Source organism: Podarcis filfolensis, assembly GCF_964270895.1.
Source record: "Podarcis filfolensis genome assembly, chromosome: 3".
NCBI classification, from domain to species: Eukaryota; Metazoa; Chordata; class Lepidosauria; order Squamata; family Lacertidae; genus Podarcis; species Podarcis filfolensis.
The window spans coordinates 107,773,995-107,797,826 of NC_139606.1; the positions used below are offsets into that span (position 1 = coordinate 107,773,995).

At 44.9% G+C, this 23,832-nt stretch overlaps 1 protein-coding gene across 50 annotated transcripts in view; it reads right to left on the reverse strand.

Moving 5' to 3' along the window:
- Nucleotides 1-23,832, reverse strand: part of NRXN1 (neurexin 1) — a 986,669-nt gene that overhangs the window by 8,369 nt on the left and 954,468 nt on the right. For 27 of the 50 annotated variants that reach the window (XM_083604810.1, XM_083604793.1, XM_083604814.1 and 24 more), the window contains one exon: nt 16,748-16,835. In XM_083604810.1, the coding sequence (XP_083460936.1) occupies nt 16,748-16,835 (88 nt within the window). The remainder of the gene's footprint in view (nt 1-16,747; nt 16,836-23,832) is intronic. The other 23 variants (XM_083604813.1, XM_083604804.1, XM_083604799.1 and 20 more) reach the window with 1 other exon arrangement.

Sequence of the window (23,832 nt, forward strand, 5' to 3'; positions counted from 1 at the left end):
TGCTTGTGGATACGAAAAGAACTCCCAGTTGCATTATGCTCTTCGGGCTTCGCAATAAAATTTTAGCGTGCCAAAAGTACGCACCAAAAATGTACTTTACATAAAAGAGACATATAGAGCCTGAGTTTTAAAGTGTGTAAACAGAATGTATTTAACATAAAAAGGTTTCCCACAGGCCTGTGAGAACAGGATACTGGACTAGATGGGCCACAGGTCTGTTCTAGCTGGGCTCTTCTTAACGTTCTTATGACTGAGCAACAGGCTGAAATGTGAATGGAACTAGCAGCCCAGCTCATCCCTAGCTAAATGACACCTTCCAGCTTCCTTTTGCAGGGAAGTGTTGCTTGGTCTACTGAGGTCTCAGGCATGAAACTGAACAATCTTATTTCGAGCCCAAGTAGTTTCCCCGCCCCAGTCCCATTATTAAACCTGCTGACATTATTTCATTTTAAGCATCTTCTCACAATTATCTCACTCCATCTGTCTAAACAAGACAGAATCACTTAATTAACCGCAAGTTTTCCTGGCGTCCACAGAGTAGCTGTTTGTAATTTGAGCTGTGCGGGGGCTGAGGCAAAAATTGTGATGTTTTGTTTCATTAAATGCCTTTTCACAAACTATATTCACTGATATTATATCAGTACCAGCTGCATTTGCCAGTAGTTCCAGGGGCTGCTTTTGCCACATGACTGTCTCTATGCCTACCTCTTATGGAGGGTGACACTACCGATGGCCAGTAGCCATGATCATAGAAGTCCGCTCACCTTTTATCTGGTGGGCAGCATTGGGGCCACGCAGCCGGGACTCAATGGTTTCCTAGACAAGGGGAAGGAGGCATGCCACCTCTCTCCTGTGTCACAGCCGAACGTGCCAGCAGTGCCGTGGGACCGCGCCAGCCAATTAGCTGGCAGAGTGGGCATCCCACGGGCAATTTAATCCTGCCATGGCCAGCCAGCACATTGGGCAAGCCTTTGTTGCTGCCTTCGCCTGCCCCTCCTCAGTAAGGGTATCCTGTTAAAGGGGTCTGTGGTGTGACCTACTGTCTGAAGCCTGGGCATGGACTAGGGCCATGCCACAGCTCCTATGGGAACCCCTTGGGGTGCCCCTATTTGATGTAAGTCATAGGGCACCCCCTAGCAGTGGTTTACCCTTCAGTGGACTCCCTGCAGATGGGCAGGAGTCAATGTATAGCCTGGCTCACCCCAATGCCTAAGCCAAACTGCTCACATCTGTAACCAATGACGTTGTGGCCTATTTGAACCCATAAACCAAAATATTTAGCGTCAGTGTGTTTTATCGTTCTTCTAGGAACTTTGTGGCTCTGGTGCCTTGGCACACAATCAGAGAATCATAGAATTGGAGAGTTGGAAGGGACCCCAAGCGTCATCTAGTCTAACCCCCTGCAATGTAGGAATCTCAACTAAAACATCCACGATGGATGGACATCCAACGTACGCTTAAAAACCTCCAAGAAGAGAGAGTCCACCTTCTGAGGGAAACCATTCCCTCGCCAAACCTATGTTCTACCTCTGCTGTCACCGGTCGTATTCCTGAATGATAGTTCTAGGAATGGCAAGTGGCGAGAGCACTGTTGGCAACCAGGTCAACCAAAAGTGATGGCAAACCACAACTGCAGGATAACAACCACAAGAACAAGTGCTTTATGGAGACTTCAGGCAGCCTCTGTGCAAACACAAATCAGGTTGATGGCACGATCGACACTTCAGATATACACTATGGCTGTGCACCAGATTTGGCCAAGGCCCAAAACTCGAGCCAAATCGGGCCTATTTGGAGGAATCTGAACTTTGGTTGACTCCGGTTGAGACAGACCCAGATCACTACAGGTTGGGTTGAGATGCCCAGATCAATCTGTGGCTGTCAGGGGGCAAGGTGTGAGTGCCAAGCATGAGTGAGGAAAAGGAACTGCAAAAAGGAGGGATATACTAGATGGCTGTGGGGTGAGTTGGCGGTCAACCTTTCCTGCCAGTCCTCCCTTCCTTCCTGCCCCCTGAAGCACCACCAAACAGGACTGTATTCCTATATTTACTAGCTTGTATTCCTATATTTACTAGCTCTGCAGTGCTGGGCACCCACCAACAAAGTTTATTTTTAAACTCTATTTTAACTGTGTGACAAAAGAAGATTTTTTTTTTTATTAAAAAAAGCTTTAAAACTCTTAACCCAGCCGCCCTATATTGTTTTGGGAACAGATCTGGGATGGGGCAGGTGATTCATAGGGTGGCACAGGTTGAATTAATCTGATCTGGGGGCCATAGATTGAGGCTACAGGGTGGATGTGGGGAGGCTGTGTACAACCTTAAAACATACACACACACACACACACTGTAGCCATCAAGTCGTCAAGGATGTGCAAACCTAGCTTGTGGTTAAACCAGCTCATAGGGTGCTCAGATCCATTTTACAGATCTGAATTTCTTTTTGCATGTGGTTTCTCTCTCACCATTTTGCCTGAGGAGTATTAGGATTTATGCTTTAGCAAGAATGCCAATAAATACCTGCAAAAATGTTTCCGGCAGTTCCTTGGTTTCCTTGGAGGAGGGAAGCTTTCTGACATTTAAACTGGGTTTTTTTTTTTTATGCTGCAGACACAGGCCATGAAAAGTGCACTTCCTGCCATCAAAATACTTCTTGCCTGCCAAGCTTCCCCACAGCAGCCCAACAGATATTGAACTGTGTCTGTGAACATCTCTTTACTACTCCAGAAAACACACTGCACTCCATTACTGTACTCCTGCATGCTGGAAAGCAACTCAAACAATGCTAGGAGCCTATTTCATTGCCCAGGAAACAGCCGATGAAGTGCTGAGAACCATTTGGGTTCTCTAGATTGAAGGCTATAAAGCAGAGAGGCTGAAAATTCTTAAGACAGAGAGAACCACCTGAAAATATTGAAGCTGCCTTTATGGCGGCATGGATGGCTTGGCAGAGAGAAAGGGGAGGACCGTAAAACGGTATTTTTCATCCCATTGTCAGGAGTCAACTAGTCATCCTGTCTTCCACTGGCCCCTTTTGAAACGATCCATAAGGTGGGTATATATTGTGCTTGCCTTCATTAAGAGATACCCCCTCCTTTTAACACCTTCCTGAACTGTATCCTATACCACAGTAGATGGGATCGATTTTTATGTTCCTTTTGTTATTGCTGCTATGAAATAACTTGTCCGGAACAATCACAATTGGCTACAGTTCTCCTGTGCTCATTAGAGAGTTATTATAATTCTTGGCAGCCCGTCAACATGGTTTTTTAAATTCCAAGCAAAAGGGGGTGGGGTGGGGGACACACACGTGACTATTGGCAATGTCCAGTCTTCATTAAGACTGTGAAAAGAAAATTGGAATCGCAGACTCCTGCCGTGTTCGAGAATTGAAATTAGCAAAACGGCTTTTTCTCCCTTTACAAAAAAAACCCCTCCAAAATCACACCGATATATAGAAAGACTTGCTTGGTTCATATTCATGATTTTGCTTAAACCAAGCAGAGGGAGAAGCTAGAAAATGATCCACAAGACAAGATTCTTAAAAAAAAAAAAAAAGAATAAAGTACTGCATTTGCAACAAGGTATGAATGTGATTATTTTGTGGTGTACACTTGGTGGGCTTTCAGTCTGGGAGCAGCCAGAAAGCAAAGACCTCTCTTGGGTGGAATGGCTTATCTGGACGTATTTTCAGTTCCTTGTTCCCCTGATCACTAAATCAATATCCACCGGCTACTGCTCCTGCCTTCTCTCCTTTGTTTTAGACAGAAGCTTTATCATCAGCAAAATCATTAGGCAGCATCCCCCCCCCCCCCAATTCTATGTTGGTTAAGATTGTAATTGGGGATCTTATTGAGGGGCAATGTCCCCCGCCTTCTCACCATTTGACTGGACTTAACAATCCAGGGGTCCTTTACCTTAGCTTTTCCTATGTAGATCAGGAAGAAAAGCATTTTGTAAAATAAAAAAGGCACTAGTTTATCATGTGTGGGGATTTCCCTCCCCCTTTAAAGGAGGGGAACATTTAAAAATGCAACCCTTACACCTGTCTGAAGTCATGTGGTCCAGGAAGGTGAAGTCTGGACTTGGGGAGGAGATATGGAAGGTCTGAATTCTGTTCCCTCCTCCAACCACATGCTCCTCTCCATTGCCAAACGTGCAGCTTGCAGGATTTCTGCCTTTTAAGTGTACACACACGCATTGCCCTGCAGCTCCTAGGCACATGTTACGTCAAACAAAATCTACTCAGTTTTTTTTTTATAAAGGTGAGCTGAGTGTTCTGCGTTTGTTTTTAATCTTCTTTACAGATTGCAGTCATTACAAACCTCTCGCTTGTCTCCACCCTGCCTCGAAGCAACATTTATGTGGATTGATATTGGTTTTCTATTTACTCCCTCTGCCATGGAACTCAAGGAAGCTCTGCTTATGGGTACCACCTGATCCTACCCCTAGGTACTGGCCAGACCAAGGCCTGCTTAGTTTTTGCAAGGTGGCTGCATCACCTGTCTTCTAACAGAAGTGTTGATGCTGCCAACATCTGCTGCCTAAAGTGGTCGTGTTGCCTTACCTAATGATAGGGCTGGCTCTGCTGCAGAAAATATGTGAAGTTGTCCTTTCCTGCCAGGAACTGGGCAGAGGAGGAATGGTGGAGACTGCCTCCCCATCCTGACCCTTCCAGGGAGGAGGAAGAAGACAGTATAGATTTACAACAAGGGTTTGAGGGTGGTCACAGCTCAGACGCAGATGAGGGGGAAAGATGGGAAATCATGGGAGACCCAGAGCAACAACTGGCTGACACGTTGTCATTAGAAAGCATCCCAGACCCTCCATCTCCCAGAACCCGGAGAGCCTTAAAAGTAGGAGAGCAAAGAGCTCAAAGACAAAGGACACTTAGTGGCACCCGTAGAGGAGGTGATGATGATGACGAATGAGGAAGTGGGAGAGACGGGGGATGGAGATTCACTCAGGACAACACCATTATCCAAGAGGCTGGGTTTTATAGCCTCTCTTTGTAAAGACTGAAATAAAAAAAGGACGGTACAAAATTTTCCTTGTCTTTATACTTTCCTGGGCAACCAGCCGGGAGCAGCTGACAGCATTCTGACATTTCCCTTAGTTTATTATTTTTATTGTTATTAAATTTCTCATAAATTCTCTCTACAATTTTAGGAACACAGATGATAATGACGATTTTAGAAACATAGGAAGCTGCCTTATACTAAATCAAATGTGTTCCCGACTGCAGAATTTTGACCCCAAAATGACAAAAAAAAAACCCTCAGGAAACCCCTGTGAAACTTTGCAAAAGCGAAACAAGGAAGGAAAAAAAAAAAAGCTCTCTTATTTGTCCCAACTCTCAGGTGGTACCCCTTCCTTCCTCCCAACATGGTTTCTGGTGAAATGTCTGTTGTGGACCAGCAAAACACAAAAAGTAATGCTTTTTCAAGGCTGCTTGTTTGTTTACAGAACTACACACAGGTCGGCAGTGTATAATTTTAGGATGAGTTAGTCATGACTAACCTAAGTTTCTTTCCTTTCATTGTGATCAGTTTTCTTTGGGTTGGGGAAAGGAATCGAACACCAGGGCTTTTTTTCAGCCAGAACATGCCGGAACTCAATGGCGCCATTGCCATTCTAAGAGAACCAGGGACGTGTTCATGGTGAGTTCCAGCACCTCTGTTTCTAGGAAAATAGCGTTGTCGAACACACTTGCATCTTCCCTCCCAGCTGCCCCCCCAAAAAAAACACACACCCAGTTGGAGTACCGCTTGTTATGTGGACTTGCATGTAAATGCTAGTTTGGTCCAGAGGAACACTGGGAAAAAGTTGTAACTTGCAACTATCACACTGAGATGTGGGATGAGAGGTCTTCTATGAGAACGTTTGACTACAAGAATCTAGGGGTCAGATAGTGGAATCTCTTTGGGTTGACTCTCCCACATCAAATACTGTCATGGAAACTCATCCTATGCAAGACGTTTCTTGCAGGAGAGATATTTCCCTTTGGAAGTATTGCACATCAAACCCAAATTTTCTTTCCAAAGCACCCAAGCCCTGCTTTTCCCAATAAAGTGTCGGTCACCAGCACGTTTGCACTTAAAAGCCACCGATACAGTATGCCAGGGAAGGGATATTGGCAGACAGATCTTAGATAAACCATTAAGCCCCATGCAAACTTAGGAGGAAGCTGTAACGTGCATTTCAGTGGAGGGAATGATTTCAAGCGTGCAAAGTGCCATGAATGTGACATCCACGATTCATATCACCTCTGCCCTGTGATATCTTAACGAGTTTCATTTGCAGCAATCTGCAGCATTTGGGTTTATTTTATTTTTTTTAAATGAGAATTTAAATGACACCGGAGGAGTAGCTGGTACCAACTACATTTAGAATACAGATAAGAACCTAAGAATAGCCCCCTGGATGAGGCCAATGGCCCATCTAGTCCAGCATCCTGTTTTCACAGTGGCCAACCAGATGCTCGTGGGGAACCAGGGAACAGGACATGAGCACAACAGCCTTTTCCCCTCCTCTGGTTTCCAGAGGAGGGATTACTGCCTCCAGCCGGGGAGACAGAGCGTATCCAACATGGCAAGTAGCCATAGATACGACTTCTCCTCCATGATTTTGTCTAATCCTCTTTTTGCAATTAAGTGTTTTAAATTTCTTGTTAGCCGCCCTGAGCCCGGTTTTTGAACCAGGAAGGGCGGGGTATAAATAAATTATTATTATTATTATTATTATTATTATTATTATTATTATTATTATTATTAAAGCCATCCAAGTTGGTGGTGATCACAACCTCGTGGAGGAGCAGGTTCCATACTTTGGCTATGCATTGTGTGGATAAGTACTTTATTTTCTTCGTTCTAAATCTAACACTAAAAACGGCACAAGACAGTTCGTACGTGTGGTTCTTAAGGACAGAAGAAACTGTTGGTTTCTGTTTCTCATTTTCCCCATCTTAAATTCCTTTCCGAGTCACTTTGCATTTATTTTTTAAAAAACAAATGCATCAAAATGTGTGCACATTTTTGAGCCTACTTCTCCTAATACATACACAGTTTTCTGTCTCAAGGCAAATCTAAAAAAAATGTAGTATAAACACTGACAACTGGGAAATACTGTCCTGCGAGCACTCCAATGGGAGAACATCCTTTACCAAAGGTGTCATGGGCTTTGAAGACACTCAAACTCAGGACGCAAGGGAGAAACGTGCTAGGAGGAAGGCATGCTTGGCAAATCCACACTGTGATCAGCTCCCGCCTAGAAACTGCTGTCCCCACTGTGGAAGGACGTGTGGATCCAGAATTGGCCTCCACAGTCACTTACGGACTCATTGTTAAAACCGTGTTTATGGAAGACAATCTTACTCAGCTACGAGTGATCGCCAAAGAAGAAGAAGAAGAAGAGGAAGAAGAAGAAGAAGAAGAAGAAGAAGAAGAAGAAGAAGAAGAAGAAGAAGAAGAAGAAGACACAGTTTTCTCTCATCTTTTCCTCCACAAACCAATTCTCCAGTTTGTCCTCCATCAGCCAGCCAGAGTTCCATGCCCACTGAATAGGTTTGGTCTTCATCATTCTGTTTTGTGGCCCACACCTCTTTTGCTGTTGCCTCCTACAAGCTCCTCGTCTAAATCTTAGGGTTTCTCCAAGCCTCCTCCTTCCTCAGTCTTATGCGTAGGAGTACTTGTTTTGGCTATATAAGGATGAACCCTCAGAGAATAAGAATGCAGGAAGCTGCCTGAGACAGACCATTGGTCCACCAAGTTCCATAATGTCTACATTGACTGGCAGTGGCACCCCAGGTTTTCATGCAGGGGACAATCTCCTTCCTGGAGATTGAACCTGATACCTTCTGCATGAACAGCAGATGCTCAACCACCGAGCTAGAGGAGTTCTAGCTTTGCTATTTATTATAGGATGATATGGTTTTGACAAGGCATGCTAAGCCCTCAGCAGCAAGACAGGGAGGGTCTCCCAGGAACCCAACCAGGCTCCTACGAAACCTAAATCTTCTGAACGGGAGCTAATAAAATTATAGGGAACTGTCACCTCATCAGTGTACACCCCCCCTCCTGCCGCTAATGTTAAATTAGATTGTGAGCCCTGTAAATATTTATGCAACGCACCCTGAGCCCTTGGCACAGGTGGGCTATAAATCTGATGAAATGCAATAACCAACCCAATAAATCTCACAGTGCAGCAAACTGAGCTGAAATGGATGGTTTGCTCATTGCCTGAGTAATGGAGAAGGAAGTCCCACTAGGGCTATAAAATCTGAATTGCAAGATTTTGTGTTTACATTAGCCCTTGTGCAATGGATTCAGCTGAGCCCCTGAGCCAAATCTGGCATATTTGGAGGGACTTGGGTGTTGGAAGAATCGGGTGCAGGCAGCCAGCTCAGGTTGGATGGCCCAGAGCAGTGCATGGCTATCAGTTTGTGGGCATCAGGCAGGAAGGAGAGGCAGGACTCAGGCAGGAGAACCTCAAGAAAAAGAACCCAGACCTGCCCTGGCTGCCAAGAGAAGGAAGAAGCCGGCCCCCCAATTCTCCTTCCTGAGAGGAGCTGCTTGCAAAGGAACACTATGGACCAGGCAGGATTGGTGCCTCTGCGTGCCAATCCTGCCTGCAGCAGGGTGCTCCTTTGGAAGGAAAGGAGAGGGTCAACACCTCAGCTGAGCAGTTGAGCTGCTGACTAACATCTTATATCCTTTTAAATGTGTCTGTTGGAGGGTTGTGGGGTTTTGGTTTTGTTTTGTTTTGATCTTGTGTTTTTATGTGGTGAACTGTCAAGATCTTCAGATGAAGGGTGGTGTACAAATTTAATAAATCAATGAATGGATAAAATAAATCTGGGTGAGGGGGAGGCACTTCTGGTCTCTGTTAATTTATTTGGGAACTGGTCTGTTGACGTAATAATAATAATAATAATAATAATAATAATAATAATATAAATTTTTATTTATACCCTGCCCTCCCCAGCCAAAACTGGGCTCAGGGCGGCTAACACCGGGTATAAAAACAATTGATTAAAATACAACTTAAAAACAAGATTAAAATACAACATTAAAATGCAGCCTCACTTCAGTAGAAACTCAAATCAAAAACTTTTGGGGGATGAAAAGGTCAAATCTTCCACCAAGGCCAACTATCCAGACTGGCCCTACATGGGCCAGAAAAAAGCCAGGGAACTCCCCAGATAGGAGTTCCATCACAGAAGGAGAAAGGAAAAGGAAAGAGGGGGGAGGGATCAAGTTGATTCCAAGCCATGCAGAACAACTCTGTCTTACAGGTCCTGCGGAAAGAAATCAGATCCTGCAGGGCCCTGGTCTCATGAGACAGAGCTGGAGCCAGTGTTGAAAAGGCCCTGGCTCTGGTTGAGGCTAATCTGACTTCCTTAGGGCCTGGGACCTCTAGTGTGTTGCTATTTATGGACCTTAAGGTCCTCCGCGGGGCATACCCATAGGTATGAGGATGGGTCAACAGGACCCCTCTCGGATGGGACCCACAAGGCATATGACAGCCCTGGTTACATCCTCTAAAGAACTGCAAATGTATGTGCAGTTTCTTTGTATTTGGTTGTGAGTATTTTCTGTTACTCCTTGTTTCTTTTCACTTCCAAAGCAGAGGGAAATGTATTTCAGCATCATGATTTTATGGCAGCAAGATGCTTGTGTGTGTGTGTGTGTGTGTGTGTGTGTGTGTGTGTGATGCAGTGCTTTTTTCTGGGGGGATCCAGGGGTATGCATCCCCACAGACTTCACATTTTGTGAAGTTTGGCATCATTGAGGGACAGTATTTTAATATGAATAGGAAAATGAGAGTGCCCCTAAACATTTTTTAAGAAAAAACAACAACACTGGTGTGATGGGGGATTTATTCACTTTGCATTTTACCACAAACTTCTCTTATTTGCAGTTTCTTGCCCAGTAATAAGGGAACTAAAACACAGCTAGTCCTCAGAATTCGCAAGAGTCTGAATTCTGCCATGCAATTCTCAAGAGAAAAAACAAACAAACGGGGTGTGGGGCTAGAAAAAATGGAGAGAAAAAATGTCCAGAATGAATTAATGCTATGGGAAACTGGTTGCAAAAAAATATTTATATGGAGCAAAAATGCACATATAGGGGGAAATGTGCATGAAAATGCATAGAAATTGCAGAGAATGAATCCCTCAAACACCTCCAGAACTACACCCACAAAATTCCTCTCTCCGTGTTTGGTAGACAACCTTTGATTACCAGTGTACATACACTGTTTCATAATCTGCATTTTATACTTGGGGGGGGGCATTTTATCTTCCAGATGTGTTTTATAGGCTGGCTGCTTTATTGGTGGGCTCTCGTGCGCATCACAGGCGTGCTTTTCATTTATTTCCTGCGTTTGTCACAAGTCGCATCTCCCCATTCATTATTTACCAGAAGGCAGGTGCACAGCAAGCAAATCCAGAGGTGACAGACAAGGGCTTGCTGGCAGCGACAATTCCGGCAGAAGTTTCCTCCCAAGGAAGGCGGCTGCTGCTGCTGCTGCTGCCGCTGCCGCCCCACTTTTCAAAATCAATGCCCCGAATTAATAATTCAGCACGATCAATAGAGAAGCTAGAAATCAGCAATTTCAGAGCGGTCGAGGCACACCTTTTAGCTGACTGTCGGTTTTGGCTGCAGCACTGAAATCACTGATCCTACAAGCACTCACCCTAACCAAGGGGGGAATCGCCAGCATGAACTGAAGAGCTGGAGGGAACCCCAAAAGCCATCCAGTCCAGCCCTCGCTACAATGCAGGACCAGTATGTGCCGATTGTGCCCTTATTGACTTTGGGGATGTGACTCACGCCAGGCTTTGCCAAGCTGGTGTTCTTCTGCCATTACTGAACTATGACTCCCATTAGCCCCAGCCAGCAACATCTGCTGGGCACCAGTTTGGTGAAGTCTGACTTACAGCTTCCCCACAATTTTGCTGCTGTAGGACCATGGGGAAGTAGGGCCAGCCCAAGACATTTTGTTGCCTGAGGCACAGAACAAGATCATACTCTTCCCCGTTCCATATATGGAAGCCATTTGAACTTGCAGTGGAATCCTAATTCTAGACTGAGGAAAGGATATTATGCTCTAGTGTACCTGAGGCAGAAGGCTTGTAGAGCAGCCAAGACTGGCTATGTAGGAATATGGAGAGGACTAGTCAGGGGGCTTAGAAGGAACATCCAGGAGTTGTTGCCAATCATCTGTGGACTGCAGCGGTTGTCTCACTTTGCCTAATGAAAGGACCGGCCCTGAGTGTATATTTGTGCCCTGTGCTTCGTACCTCTGACCACAGGCAGAATCTGGTGCGGGGGTGTGTGTGTCCATGCTATTAGCAAATCCTGTGGAGACAACGGCTCACAGATGGTATATTCTGACAGCACTTTCTTCTGTCTTCAACATGTTTCCTTACTTGTTAATTTTTGCATTTCAGGTGATCTTTCCCATGACTTTTGGAAAACTAATGGTATCTAATGGAAGTTTAGTGCTTATTTCCATTTTGTTTCCAGAAAAAACAAAACAAAACCCACTAGCTTCGAAAACCACTGGAGCTCTGTTGCAATTTCACGCAACAAAATCTGGGGCAGTTCTTTCCCACTGTTTAAAGCTTAGCATGTTGTGGAGGTATACCAACCAAAATGCCACCGTTCTGTGTTGGAACATTAGAAACTGGGTCAGAAGTGCTAGCATTAAAACCAGTTTATACAATAAACCCCACGTCTGAATGCAGCCTTAAGGCAACACATCTCTGAGTTGTGCATTGGCCCAAGTGCATGTGGACAAAGGCACAACCTTCATTGGTTATGCCTTGAATTCTTGTCAAGACAACACCTGCCCACTGATAATTGATGAATGGGAAGATGTGACTTGTGACAAAGTCAGGAAATTAACCAAAACACACCTAGTGCAACTAGCAATGAATTGAACAAAGGCCAATAAACTGAAGCCAACCTCTGCCTGGCATGATTCAATGTGTGGATGTTTGCTTTTTTAAAGTCCCCAAAGGGAACAGGACTGGGCGACATCCCATTTTCAGCATCGTGATATATCTGCAGCTAAATATCGCAATGTCTGAAATTGCCCAGCCCTGCCCCCAACCGTTCCTGTGCACACAAGCCAGAGTGGTATGTGGGTTTGCCCAGTTCACAGAGCTGAGCTAAGCACCCAGACCACTCTGGCCCCCCTGAGCAGGAGCTGTGTGGGGGCTTGGTCAACTGAGCGGCAGGCAGCGGAGCAGTTTAAAGAACCCGTTGCTTTGCCTTCGGCTTGCGTGAGCCAGAGGTGGGGGGTCTTGATCGACTGAGAAGCAGGCTTCCTTAAATCACCTGCCTCAGCTAATCAAGGCAATCTGAGCTGGCGATACAACATGGCTTCCCAGCCAGCACAGCGCAGGCAGGCAGCAGTGAGGTTCACTGTGCATTCACTGCAAATTCTACCTTTGTACAGTAGGTTCGTTTCCACCCACCCACTCAGTATCCTCCAATCAGGGAAGCAAGGTGCCTTAACAGAGTTCAAAGGGCACATTTCAGCCTGGCAAAAGCACTTGTGGTGGCTGTGATGCAAGGCTGGTGAGGGTTGTGCTCTGATGAGAGTTCCCCACCTTTGCCCTGAGTCTCAGAAATGTAAGGTCTGCTTTCTCCTACACTGAGTCCTAGGTATCTTCCCATGTCAGCAGAATGGGCCCTATAGACTTTCCAGGACACTGGCTCATAAAATTGGGCTACATTATCTTGTGAGTCACTAACCATTTCCTCATAATCATGGGCCTACAGACAGGAGCGATTTGCTTTGTACCAGCTCTAGAATTCCCTTCATGGAGAAATAACAGAGCTAAAGTTCTTTTCAGGTGCTCTGGGGAGTATACACCAGAAATATCTGCTTCATCCATTGTTAAGCCTGCTCTCCTACGAGACACCATTGAGGGTCAGTTGTGCAGAAAACCTGAGCTCATTAAAGCTACCAAAAAAAGACGAAGCCAGTATTTCTAGAAGATTCAGAATGGCTTTTAACTCTGGGGAGGAAACTGTCAGTACTTGAGGAAATGGTTGAGTATTGATGAGAAATGAGCACTGCTTCTTTTCTGCATGAGCCCACAAATAGAAGAGTTCTCACATCTACAACTGACAATTAAGGCGTTAATTCCAAAATGGGTAAATAATAGACTGGTCTGCCACAGTATGCTGAGAAAGGGGCAGAAGATTCACCCTGAGATTCCTTGCTAGTCAAGGGTATGAATTGGAGAATATTGGTGGTGCTATTTGTTTACATCTTATTTTTGTGAGAGTCTTAAATATTTGGTATGCTTTACATCTGGCCCACATTGATTTGTTATAGAACCTTCCTTTTTTAAAAACAACAACACACAAAACCAAATCAATAATTTTTTGCATTGTCAGAACTTCAGAATTATTGTTCAAGAAATGGCAATCCATCTGCAACAGATGCAGAAAGGTCTGGTCACAAATAGATGTTGTGGCCAGTGCAAAGCTGGGGGAGAGCCAAATATTACAAATGTAGCAGAAGAGCCAAAGGACAAGGATTAAAAAACCCATTACATGTTGCCAGCTCTCATGGTTTTAGAGTAAATTTCATGGATTCAAATGTCCCTTAGTAAGGGAAGGAAGGAAGGAAGGAAGATAGATAGGTTACCTGGTCACTCCAAAAGAAGGTCAAACAAGAAGCCAAATTTTTCCTTTTATTATGTCAGTTGTGTCAGTGGAGCAGGGCAACTGGTTTTCAGGTTCCACAGACCTGTTCTGGCTGAATTCTTGCCTGAGGAAGAGTTCTGTGGAACCCCAAACTCACAGCATTTATCTTACCGCCACCAGGGCTTCTACTTTTGAATCCTAGAGTTTGAAGCCATGAATCATTAGATTCACCCTGGAAAAATCTTATCCAAAATGTATAAGTTGTTGCTAGAATGGAACTTAAAAGATGAAGAGGTAAAGTCGGTAATGACACACTGGGCCAGAGATGTGGGTCACAATATACAATTTGAGGATTGGGAAAAGCTATGGAAAGAGGGTCTAAATTTCACCGCATGCATGCAATTAAAAGAAAACGTTATGAAAATGTTCTTCAGATGGTATATGACACCTACAAAATTAGCAAAAATGTACAAGACAAGCAATAGGTGTTGGAAGTGTAAAGATAGGGAGGGTTCCTTCGACCATATGTGGTGGGAATGTAGGAAAGTGAAAGACTTCTGGGAAAAAATATATAATGAACTTAAGAAGATTTTAAAATACACATTCAAAAAGGAACCAGAAGTTTTTTTACTAGGAATATTAGAAAATGAGATAAAAAGAAAAGATCATAAATTTTTTCTATATGCGGTGACGAGAGTGTTAATGGCTCAGAAGTGGAAACAACAGGAAACACCGACTGTAGAAGAATGGAGAATAAAATTGTTAGATTATGCTGAGTTGGACAAATTTACAGGAAAGATCAGATATTTAAGAGACCAAAATTTCATCGAGGACTGGGGGAAATTCGTGGAATATCTGGAAAGTATAAGTAATGGTCAGATGACGCTAAGGGGATTTAAAGAAGCACTGTGAAAAATTAAGAAATATTGTCTAAAGGGAATAAATTGAAAGATATAAAGAATGTCAATATAAAACTAAGAAATGCGTAACTTAAATGATAGCTACGAATGATTTACGGAAAAACTGAAGGAAGTCTAGAAAAAGAGTAAGTTGTGAAACAAATGATGCGAACTAATTTGCTTATTGTTCTTGATGTAAACTAATAAAAATTATTTCAAAAAAAAAAGAATCATTAGATTCACCCTTAGCAGGGAATGTCGCCATCATATCATATTGATAGCCAATCACAGATATTTACAAACATGCATGCGTTTTTGGTAGGTTTGCCGAAGAATGTGATATCGCAGCTAAGAAGCAGTGTTTTGGATGTTGCATTTCAATCAGGGTGGAAAAGAAGCCCTGCCGAACTACACTTTGGAAGGTAAGAATATAAGGAGGAGCTCTCCTGGACCAGTATCCCGTTCCTACAGTCAGATGCTGTTGGGAAGCAGGGCATGAGGACAATATCACCCCATAGCTGTTGCCCTCCGCACCTCCCAATAGCAATAGCATTCAGAAGGAGGCCACCATTCAGCCGGGAGATTCCATTCCACTATCATGGCCAAAGCACATCGATAGGCCTTCCCTCAATCAATCGCGATGCAGCCTGTTTTTGGGCACGAATCGCGTAAGAACATCAGGAGAGCCTGATGGATCCAGCTAATGGCACATCCAGCCCAGCAGCCTGCTCTCTCAGTGGCCAAGCAGATGTCTTTGAGAAACTTGCACGCGGGACCTGAGCACAATAGCACTCTCCCCTCCTGCCGTTTCCGGCAGAGGTATACTACCTTTGAGCATGGAGTCAGAGGACTCAGCTATACAGCTGCAAACAAGACGTTTTAAATGCGTTGTAAAGTGCAATATACAAATGTGACACTAGGTGGCGAAAGCGAGCTATGCCAAATTCAATGTGTTTTTTCAAAACTTTTTTTTAAAAAAAATAAAAAGCATTCTCATAGCTTTTAAAAAATGTGTGTGTAGATTCCGACAGAGTATAGCCATCGTGGCTAGTGGCCACTGACAGCCCTCTTCTAGAGATAATGTTACGACCCTTAAACCACATCTGTTGTCACGTGTTACCATGTGTAGTGTCCAAAGGACCCTGGAGTCTCAATAAAGTTTATAGTCTTCACTGTTATGAGAAAAGATGAAAAAATATCTCGTTTTCCTGTTAAGGTCACAGAGAATCATATCCAAATCCCTCAACTTGGGTCACAGTTCTCTTGCCCTACAAGTCCTGCTGCTCTGCCTTATTTCCCACAACCTGATGACAAGAATGGTGTGGATTTTTCGCTGATTCATCTCTGTAACAAATGCAATAGCTTCTGACATGAGTTGGGTGAACAGATGCATTTCAAAGATGGTGGAAAAAAGAATGATTACCAAGAGTTTGAGTTGAATTTGGGCCGAAACAGTCACAAACATAGATAAAGACATCTATACAAAGAAATCTGCAACTCTTAGTGTCTACACAGGAGCAATGTGTTCCTTAGTAGAGTTTTAGAATGTAGCCACACCAGCCACAATTTTTTTTTAACTGTTTCATCCTTGAAGATTTCACTGGCAATTTGTCAGGCTGTTGTATGTTCAGTTGAATGCAGGTGGTTTGGGAGTTACCCAAAGTTCCTGGCCTACCAAATCTCTGTTTTTATATATGAAGGTCCCTCATCCACAGAACCCCTAATAAACATGGTGCTTAGAACAAAAAAATAAAATGTAATCCTAAAGATGCATTTTTCTGGAATCAATTTTCAAATGCAATTAAGTAGCACTTTTTAGCGAGTGCTTCAGGGAACCATGATAAGGTTTCTAGTCCACATGAAAAATGTGCTGGCACAGAGACGTGTTCAGGTCTCTCTACATGGCCTACTGCAGTTGTGCAGTGCCAAAAAGAAAGGTAGAGATGAAGCCTTAAATATCCTCTGTCTTCTAAACTAGGAATGTGACTATGCTGGTGGTTCAAATCCAGTATCTTCTGGAGCTAGAAAGAGACTTGAGTTCTGTCTCTACCACCATCAGAACACTGCAGGTTGAAAGAGAGATTGCTCTTCTGTTGTTCCTGCAAAGAGGTTGCACCTTTTACTCCCTGCTGCATGCAAAGAATCAAAACAAAAAGGAAAGGAATAAAAAAAGTTGACTAACCTAACCCACCTGAGCTCGGCTCACAGGGATCAATGTCCTCATCGTCGCTGGGACATTCGGCTGAGGCCACCAGGATGTCATCCGTGGTCTGCAAAGGAAAGAAAGAGTCCATTTCAATTAATTAAACCGGTCCAACTAGGTGCTCACCTCTGTCAAACTGCCCAGGTTGGCAGGCACAGGCAGGCATCCACAACCGTAGGAGACTCACAACACTCTGTAAGCTTTTGGCTGTTGTTTTTAGATGGTGATGTCAGTTTCTTTTTTTACTGGAGAGTGAACAAAGGATTATGTCAGCGGTCCAGTGGGACAACAGGTCCTGCTCTCTTACCTCTCCATCTGCAACATCCTTTGTATTCCAATTTTGGTGCTCCTCCTCAGCATCATTTCACTACTTCATCCCTCTTCTTCCCATACCCCTCTCCCAATGATTGGACAACCCACCCCTCTGCATTTAACAAACCTGTTTCTTCCTCCTCCTTTCCACCCCTTGGGGGGAAAAGATTCAGTTCTCAAAACATCTCACCTGTACTTCCTCTCTCACCTGACCTGGAAAATGCTGGGGGAAGGAACTGCTTGCCTTCCTACCTCAGTGACTCAGGGGGCTTTGATTTCTTCGTGGCCAACCCACAAGCTCAATGGCTCAAAGGCTCAAAGCTCCCAAGAACTTGAGGTATTGACCAGGATTTTTCTGATCCCCTTTTGTCCTGCTTACAGCTGCTTGCACTGAATAATAATAATAATAATAATAATAATAATAATAATAATAATAATTTACTATTTATACCCCACCTATCTGGCTGGGCTTCCCCAGCCACTCTGGGTGGCTTTCAGCAAAATACCGGTATTAAAATACAGTAATGCATCAAACTTTAAAAGCTTCCCTAAACAGGGCTGCCTTCAGATGTCTTCTAAAAGTCTGGTAGTTGTTGTTCTCTTTGACATCTGGTGGGAGGGCGTTCCACAGGGCGGGTGCCACTACCAAGAAGCTCCTCTGCCTGGTTCCCTGTAACTTGTCTTCTCGCAGTGAGGGAACCGCCAGAAGGCGCTCAGTGCTGGACCTCAGTGTCTGGGCAGAACGATGGGGGTGGAGATGACCATCAGAGATGAATCAGAGATGACCATCGCTGCAGAATCTCTCCCTGGCAGTGGTGGCTAATCGGTTAGGTCAAATGGAGCCCCACTGACCTCAGACAGCTTCTAACTGCCTAGCATCTCATGCACAACCAGGCAGGGTGACCCTGGCCCTCAGCTCCCTGCTCCTTTGTCTCTGCGTGGCCCTGTGTTGCAGAACTCAGCAGACAGATGGAGACAAGAGTAGAATACTTGGCTCTGACACAACATCAGCTCTGGCTCCACCTACTGCTTGGGCTCCCTTCTGCCCAAGTCACCAGCGCTGCCTCCTGGATCCTGAAAGCAAATTTTCAAGTGGCGACGGAAAGCTACCATTCGAAAGGGGTCTTCAGAGTTCACAACCTAGCAGGGCACTTCGGTTCCGAGCCAAGACAAACAGTTAGAAAAGCAGGTGCAATTGCGCACGCACAGAAGCGGGGAATCCAGACTTAATGCATTTTCGCAGCCGGGGCTCAGCTTGGCGGCGTGTGGAAACAGTGCTGAGCAACCGCAGACCAGGCTGCCAACTCTAGAAACACATTATCTTGATGAGAATAGTGGTTTACATCACATCTTCAATGTACGCGGTACTTTACAGAGGAACCAGCAAAGAAGAAGAAGAAGGTGGGGGAGAGATTGGATCCTTGCCCCCTAAGATCTTGTAATTTACATTTTGATAGTGGAGAGGCAATAAAGGGAAGGCAGGCTAGGGAGGGAAGCAAGAGACAAGAGTTTATACCTGGTTGTTGGGCAAAAAAGACCCTGCCACCTCTTGAGGCAGGCTGCTCCACTAGGTAAAGGTAAAGGTAAAGGTAAAGGTAAAGGTAAAGGTAAAGGTAAAGGTAAAGGCGTCCTGGACGGTTAAGTCCAGTCAAAGGTGACTATGGAGTGCTCCACTCATCTCGCTTTTCTGGCCAAGGGAGCCAGCGTTTGTCCACAAACAGCTTTCTGGGTCATGTGGCCAACATGTCTAAACCACTTCTGGCATAACGGGATGCCATGATGGAACCAGAGCACACGGAAACTATGTTTACCTTCCCACCACAGCGGTACCGATTTATCTACTTGCACTGGTGTGCTTTTGAACTGCTAGGTTAGCAGGAGCTGGGACAGAGCAACGGGAGCTCACCCCGTCACTGGGATTCGAACCACCAACCTTCTGATCAACAAGCCCAAGAGGCTCAGTGGTTTAGACCACAGTGCCACCCATACAGCCCTCACCATGTTCCTCCTAATGTTCTGCCTCCCTGGTCTTTTTGCTGATTCTAATTCATGCATGGCATTCAAAAGAAGTGAAGGATGGATCTGACACCTCTTCAACTTTAAGTTAGAAGAAAATATGTTCCAGCCGGCAATGTCAATGTTGCTGACAGCAGTCGTTCCCCCATGCTTCAATTCCACTCCACCCTCCTTTTAAACTCCCCCCCCCAAAAAAAAACTGATAGGTGAAAGATGGAAGGAAAATCTGCTTGGCCAAAAAAATGAATTTTGGTCGCTGTTAGTAGCACCCATGATAAACGCCCATAATTTGCTGGGCAGCTGTTCTGAGTTTTCATTAAAGGGGGATTTAAAAGGCAAAGGAGAACCTCTGTCTTTGCCAGCAGCTTGTAATGAGATGACATACAGAGCGAAATAATCGTAACAGCACATGCTTGGATTAGAGTGCCTTTTGGGTGACTGGGCAAATCCATCTTCACATTAGCATCAAACCCTCTTGGATTTTTCTTTTAAAGAGTTAAATAAGAAAGGCTTGTGTGCCAAGCTGATTTCCATTCACTGCGGTCTCCTTTCTTTTTGCACAGGGCCATTTAAAGCATTCTGACTTTTTTTTTGGTACGTAATATATGTGTGAATAAGGCACAACACATATTTGTAACACAGAGACATAGAATAATAGAATCGTAGAGTCGCAAGGGACTCCAAGGGTCATCCGGTCCAACTCCCTTATTTTATTATATTTAATATGCTGCCTTTCCAACACATGGCAACCTCCTGCACTGTGTGTTATCCTCACAATGGCCTTGTGAGGTAGGTCAGGCTGAGAGATTATGACTGGCCGAAAGGTCCTCGGTATTACCAGTTGTTCTTCTGTTAAATGGGCATTTTGTGGTGCCTACGACCTGCCAATTGCTTAAAAAAATTATTTACCCCACTTTGATGTTATATATGTATATATTGCAGGCTTCTGGCCTCTCTTTGCTGGTTCCTCCCCTCCCCCACCCCCACATGTTTCTTCTCCATCAAAAATAAATATTTAAAATGAGAGAAGCAGCTTAAATCTTTTTGGCTACCTCTTCCTGTTTGAGGCCAGGCATATTACATTCCTGAGCCGTAAGATAAACTTGCTGAAAATGAATACCTGGCTTTAAAAAGAGAGAGAGAGAGAGGTAGAGGGAGAATAAAAGAAAATAACCCAAACTGATGGGATTTCTAGAAGAAACCAACAGGGTGTGAAAAATTAGGATGGAGTTCATGTGGGGAGCGGGGGGGAAGCAAAACCCTAAAATTTCATTTCAGGAGGCTAGATTAACTGAGCAATTTTCTCGCCAAGACTGTGTAATTTAAATTTAATTTACTGTGTGTGAAGCTGATCTCTCTGACTGTCTGTTGAGACAGTAGTAGAAAGAAAACTCAAATATGTCACATTAATCAATCCTATTCTTCGGCATCCCTCTCCCTGGAGCTTATAAGCTTCTTCCGAGCAATAAACCACCTGCCCATCCCCCAACAAGATTGGGGGAGGGGGTTAAAGAAACAGGCCTTAACTTGTGGCACTATATGCCAGCACTCCCCAATTCCTCTCCCATTCCAAGTTGAGGCACTGGAGTCCCATTGAATGGAAATAAATATGTGTGCAACATCCACAGCTTCTCTCCCAAGAAAACCAGCCCAACCCCATAAAGTAAAGGTAATGGGACCCCTGACCGTTAAGTCCAGTCGCGGACGACTCTGGGGTTGCGGTGCTCATCTCGCTTTATTGGCCGAGGGAGCCGGCGTACAGCTTCCGGGTCATGTGGCCAGCATGACTGAGCCACTTCTGGCGAACCAGAGCAGCGCACGGAAGTGCCATTTACCTTCCCGCCGGAGCAGTTCCTATTTATCTACTTGCACTGGTATGCTTTCGAACTGCAGGAGCAGGGACCGAGCAACGGGAGCTCACCCCACCACAGGGATTCGAACCACTGACCTTCTGATCGGCAAGCCCTAGGATCAGTGGTTTAGACCACAGCGTCACCCACGTCCCCCCTCAAAAAATTCTGAAGCAATTCGAGAAAGAGATGGGTCACCTTAATAGGGGAAGAAAGGTTTTGGGAAAATAGAGCTCAATCCAAGGCATAGCGTTAGTTAAGTCTGAAATTATTTCCTAGGGTAGAGGTGGAGAAGTGCAACAAGACCAGCAACTGAAACTTCCTGCTCAGATAACACCTGCTTTGCTTTGCATTTAGGTGCAAATTGAATAAATAAACGAATGAAAGTAAAATAGATTGGTGCTTTTGTTTTTTTGGTAATTTATTCTATGTATGTTAGAATCACTGCTGTTTTGTCATTTTTGGATTTACTGACATGCTCCATGCTCTATATTTTGTATAATTGGGTTATTTCGGTGTTTCCAATGTTTGCTGTAAGCCGCTTTGGGCAAAGCTCATTGTGGTGGGCTCTCATTTGTGGGGTGGGTCAGGGTTCCATCCTCTCCCCCATGCTCTTTAATATCTATATGAAGCTGCTGGGAGAGATCTTCAGGGGTTTTTGGCTGGGTGTTCATCAGTATGCAGATGACACCCAGCTCTACCTCTCTTTTAAATCAGAACCAGTGAAGGTGGTGAAGGTCCTGTGTGAGTGCCTGGAGGCGGTTGGAGGATGGATGGCAGCAGATTGAGGTTGAATGCTGACAAGACAGAAGTACTGTTTTGGGGAGACAGGGGGCGGGTGTGTAGGGGGATGCCCTGGTCCTGAATGGGGCAACTGTGCCCCCCTGAAGGACCAGGTGCGCAGCCTGGGAGTCATTTTGAACTCACAGCTGTCCATGGAAGTGCAGGTTAATTCTGTGTCTAGGGCGGCTATCTACCAGCTCCATCTGGTACGCAGGCTGAGACCCTATCTGCCCACGCACTGTCTCACCGGAGTGGTGCATGCTCTACTTAATTCCCGCTTGGACTACTAAAATGCGCTCTACGTGGGGCTACCTTTGAAGGGGACCCAGAAACTGCAATTAATCCAGAATGTAGCAGCTAGACTGGTGACTGGGAGATCTGCATTGGCTCCCAGTACGTTTCTGAGCACAATTCAAAGTGCTGGTGTTGACCTTCAAAGTTCTAAACGGCTTCAGCCCAGTATACCTGGAGGAGCGTCTCCACCCCCATCGTTCAGCCCCAGACACTGAGGTACAGCAACGAGGGCCTTCTGGCAGTTCCCTCACTGCGAGAAGTGAGGTTACAGGGAACCAGATAGAGGGCCTTCTCAGTAGTGGCGCCCGCCCTGTGGAACGCCCTCCCATCAGATGTCAAGGAAATAAGCAACTATCCTATTTTTAAAAGACATCTGAAGGCAGCCCTGTTCAGGGAAGTTTTTAATATTCAATGCTGCATTGTTTTTAATACTCGATTGTGAGCCGCCCAGAGTGGCTGGGGAAATTCAGGCAAATGTGCGGGGTATAAATAAATAAATTTATTATTATTATTATTATTATTATTATTATTATTATTATTATTAATGCCATGCATCAATCAACCAGCCTCAGGCTGTGGGGTGAGAGCAGTGGTGGGGTGGGGAAGGAGAAGGCAAATCCCTGCATCCTTGTTCTCCTCCCCACATCTGGCTTCACACTTTCTGTGACTATTCCAGCCACCCTGGAACAGGTCCCTGATAATGACTCTTGCTTGGCTGGAAGGAGGAAAAGGTTATATTGACATTCATGGCTCCACCCACCTTTGCTTCTGACTCCAACCATCACTGGCAGGTTTCCCCACCCCAAGATATTAGCTTAGAAGGGAACTTGACCCTTCAGCTGAAAAGGGTTTCCCACCCCTGACCTAGAGCACCATAGCTGAGGTCTTTTAACATATGAAAGGTATTTCATTCTCTGGAAGGAACATTACCATAATGAGAAAATTATCAGTATTATATTTCTTCCTTAAGTGCAGGAATTTGAGAGGGCCTCCTGCCTAGAAAACCAGCCAAGACTGCCTTCTCACTCCCCGGCCACTTAACACATTAGTCCACAAGTGGAAATTAATGCAACTTTCTCTGTCTCTCGCTCTCTCTTTCCACCCCATCATTCTGCATGAACACGGAGGTCCAGCTCCAAGGGCCTTCTGGCAGTTCCCTCCTCACAAGAAGTGAGGTTACAGGGAACCAGACAGAGGGCCTTCTCAGTAGTGGTGCCCGGCCTGTGAAACGCCCTCCCATCAGATGTCAAGGAAATAAGCAATGATCTGACTTTTAGAAAACACCTGAAGGCAGCTCTGTTTAGAGACATTTTTAATGTTTGAAATTTTATTCTATTTTTAGTCCTCTGTTGGGAACCGCCCAGAGTGGCTGGGGAAACCCAGCCAGATGAGCAGGGTATAAATAAATAAATAAATAAATAAATAAATAAATAAATAATAATAATTTGCCACCGCCAATGAGCCATGAAATTCCGCACCCTTAACAAACTACAGTTCCTGCGATTCTTGAGGGGAGAGGAGCCCTGACTGCTAAAGTGCTATAAGGGTTATCCAAACAGGTGACCACACAGAGATCCTTGTGACACATTGGTTGTGCCACACGTTAAAGCAGAGAACCCAGCACATGGCGTGGCAAGTGTCCTTGGGGCAGAAACGGAAACCATAATCTCATGGTATCTCGGAACTGTAGCACATGGAAGGGTATCACGGGAGGGATCCCAAGGGTCATCTAGTCCAACCCCAATCAACGCAGGACTCTCAACTAAAGCATCCGTGACAGGTGGCCATCCAACCTCTGCTTAGAAACCT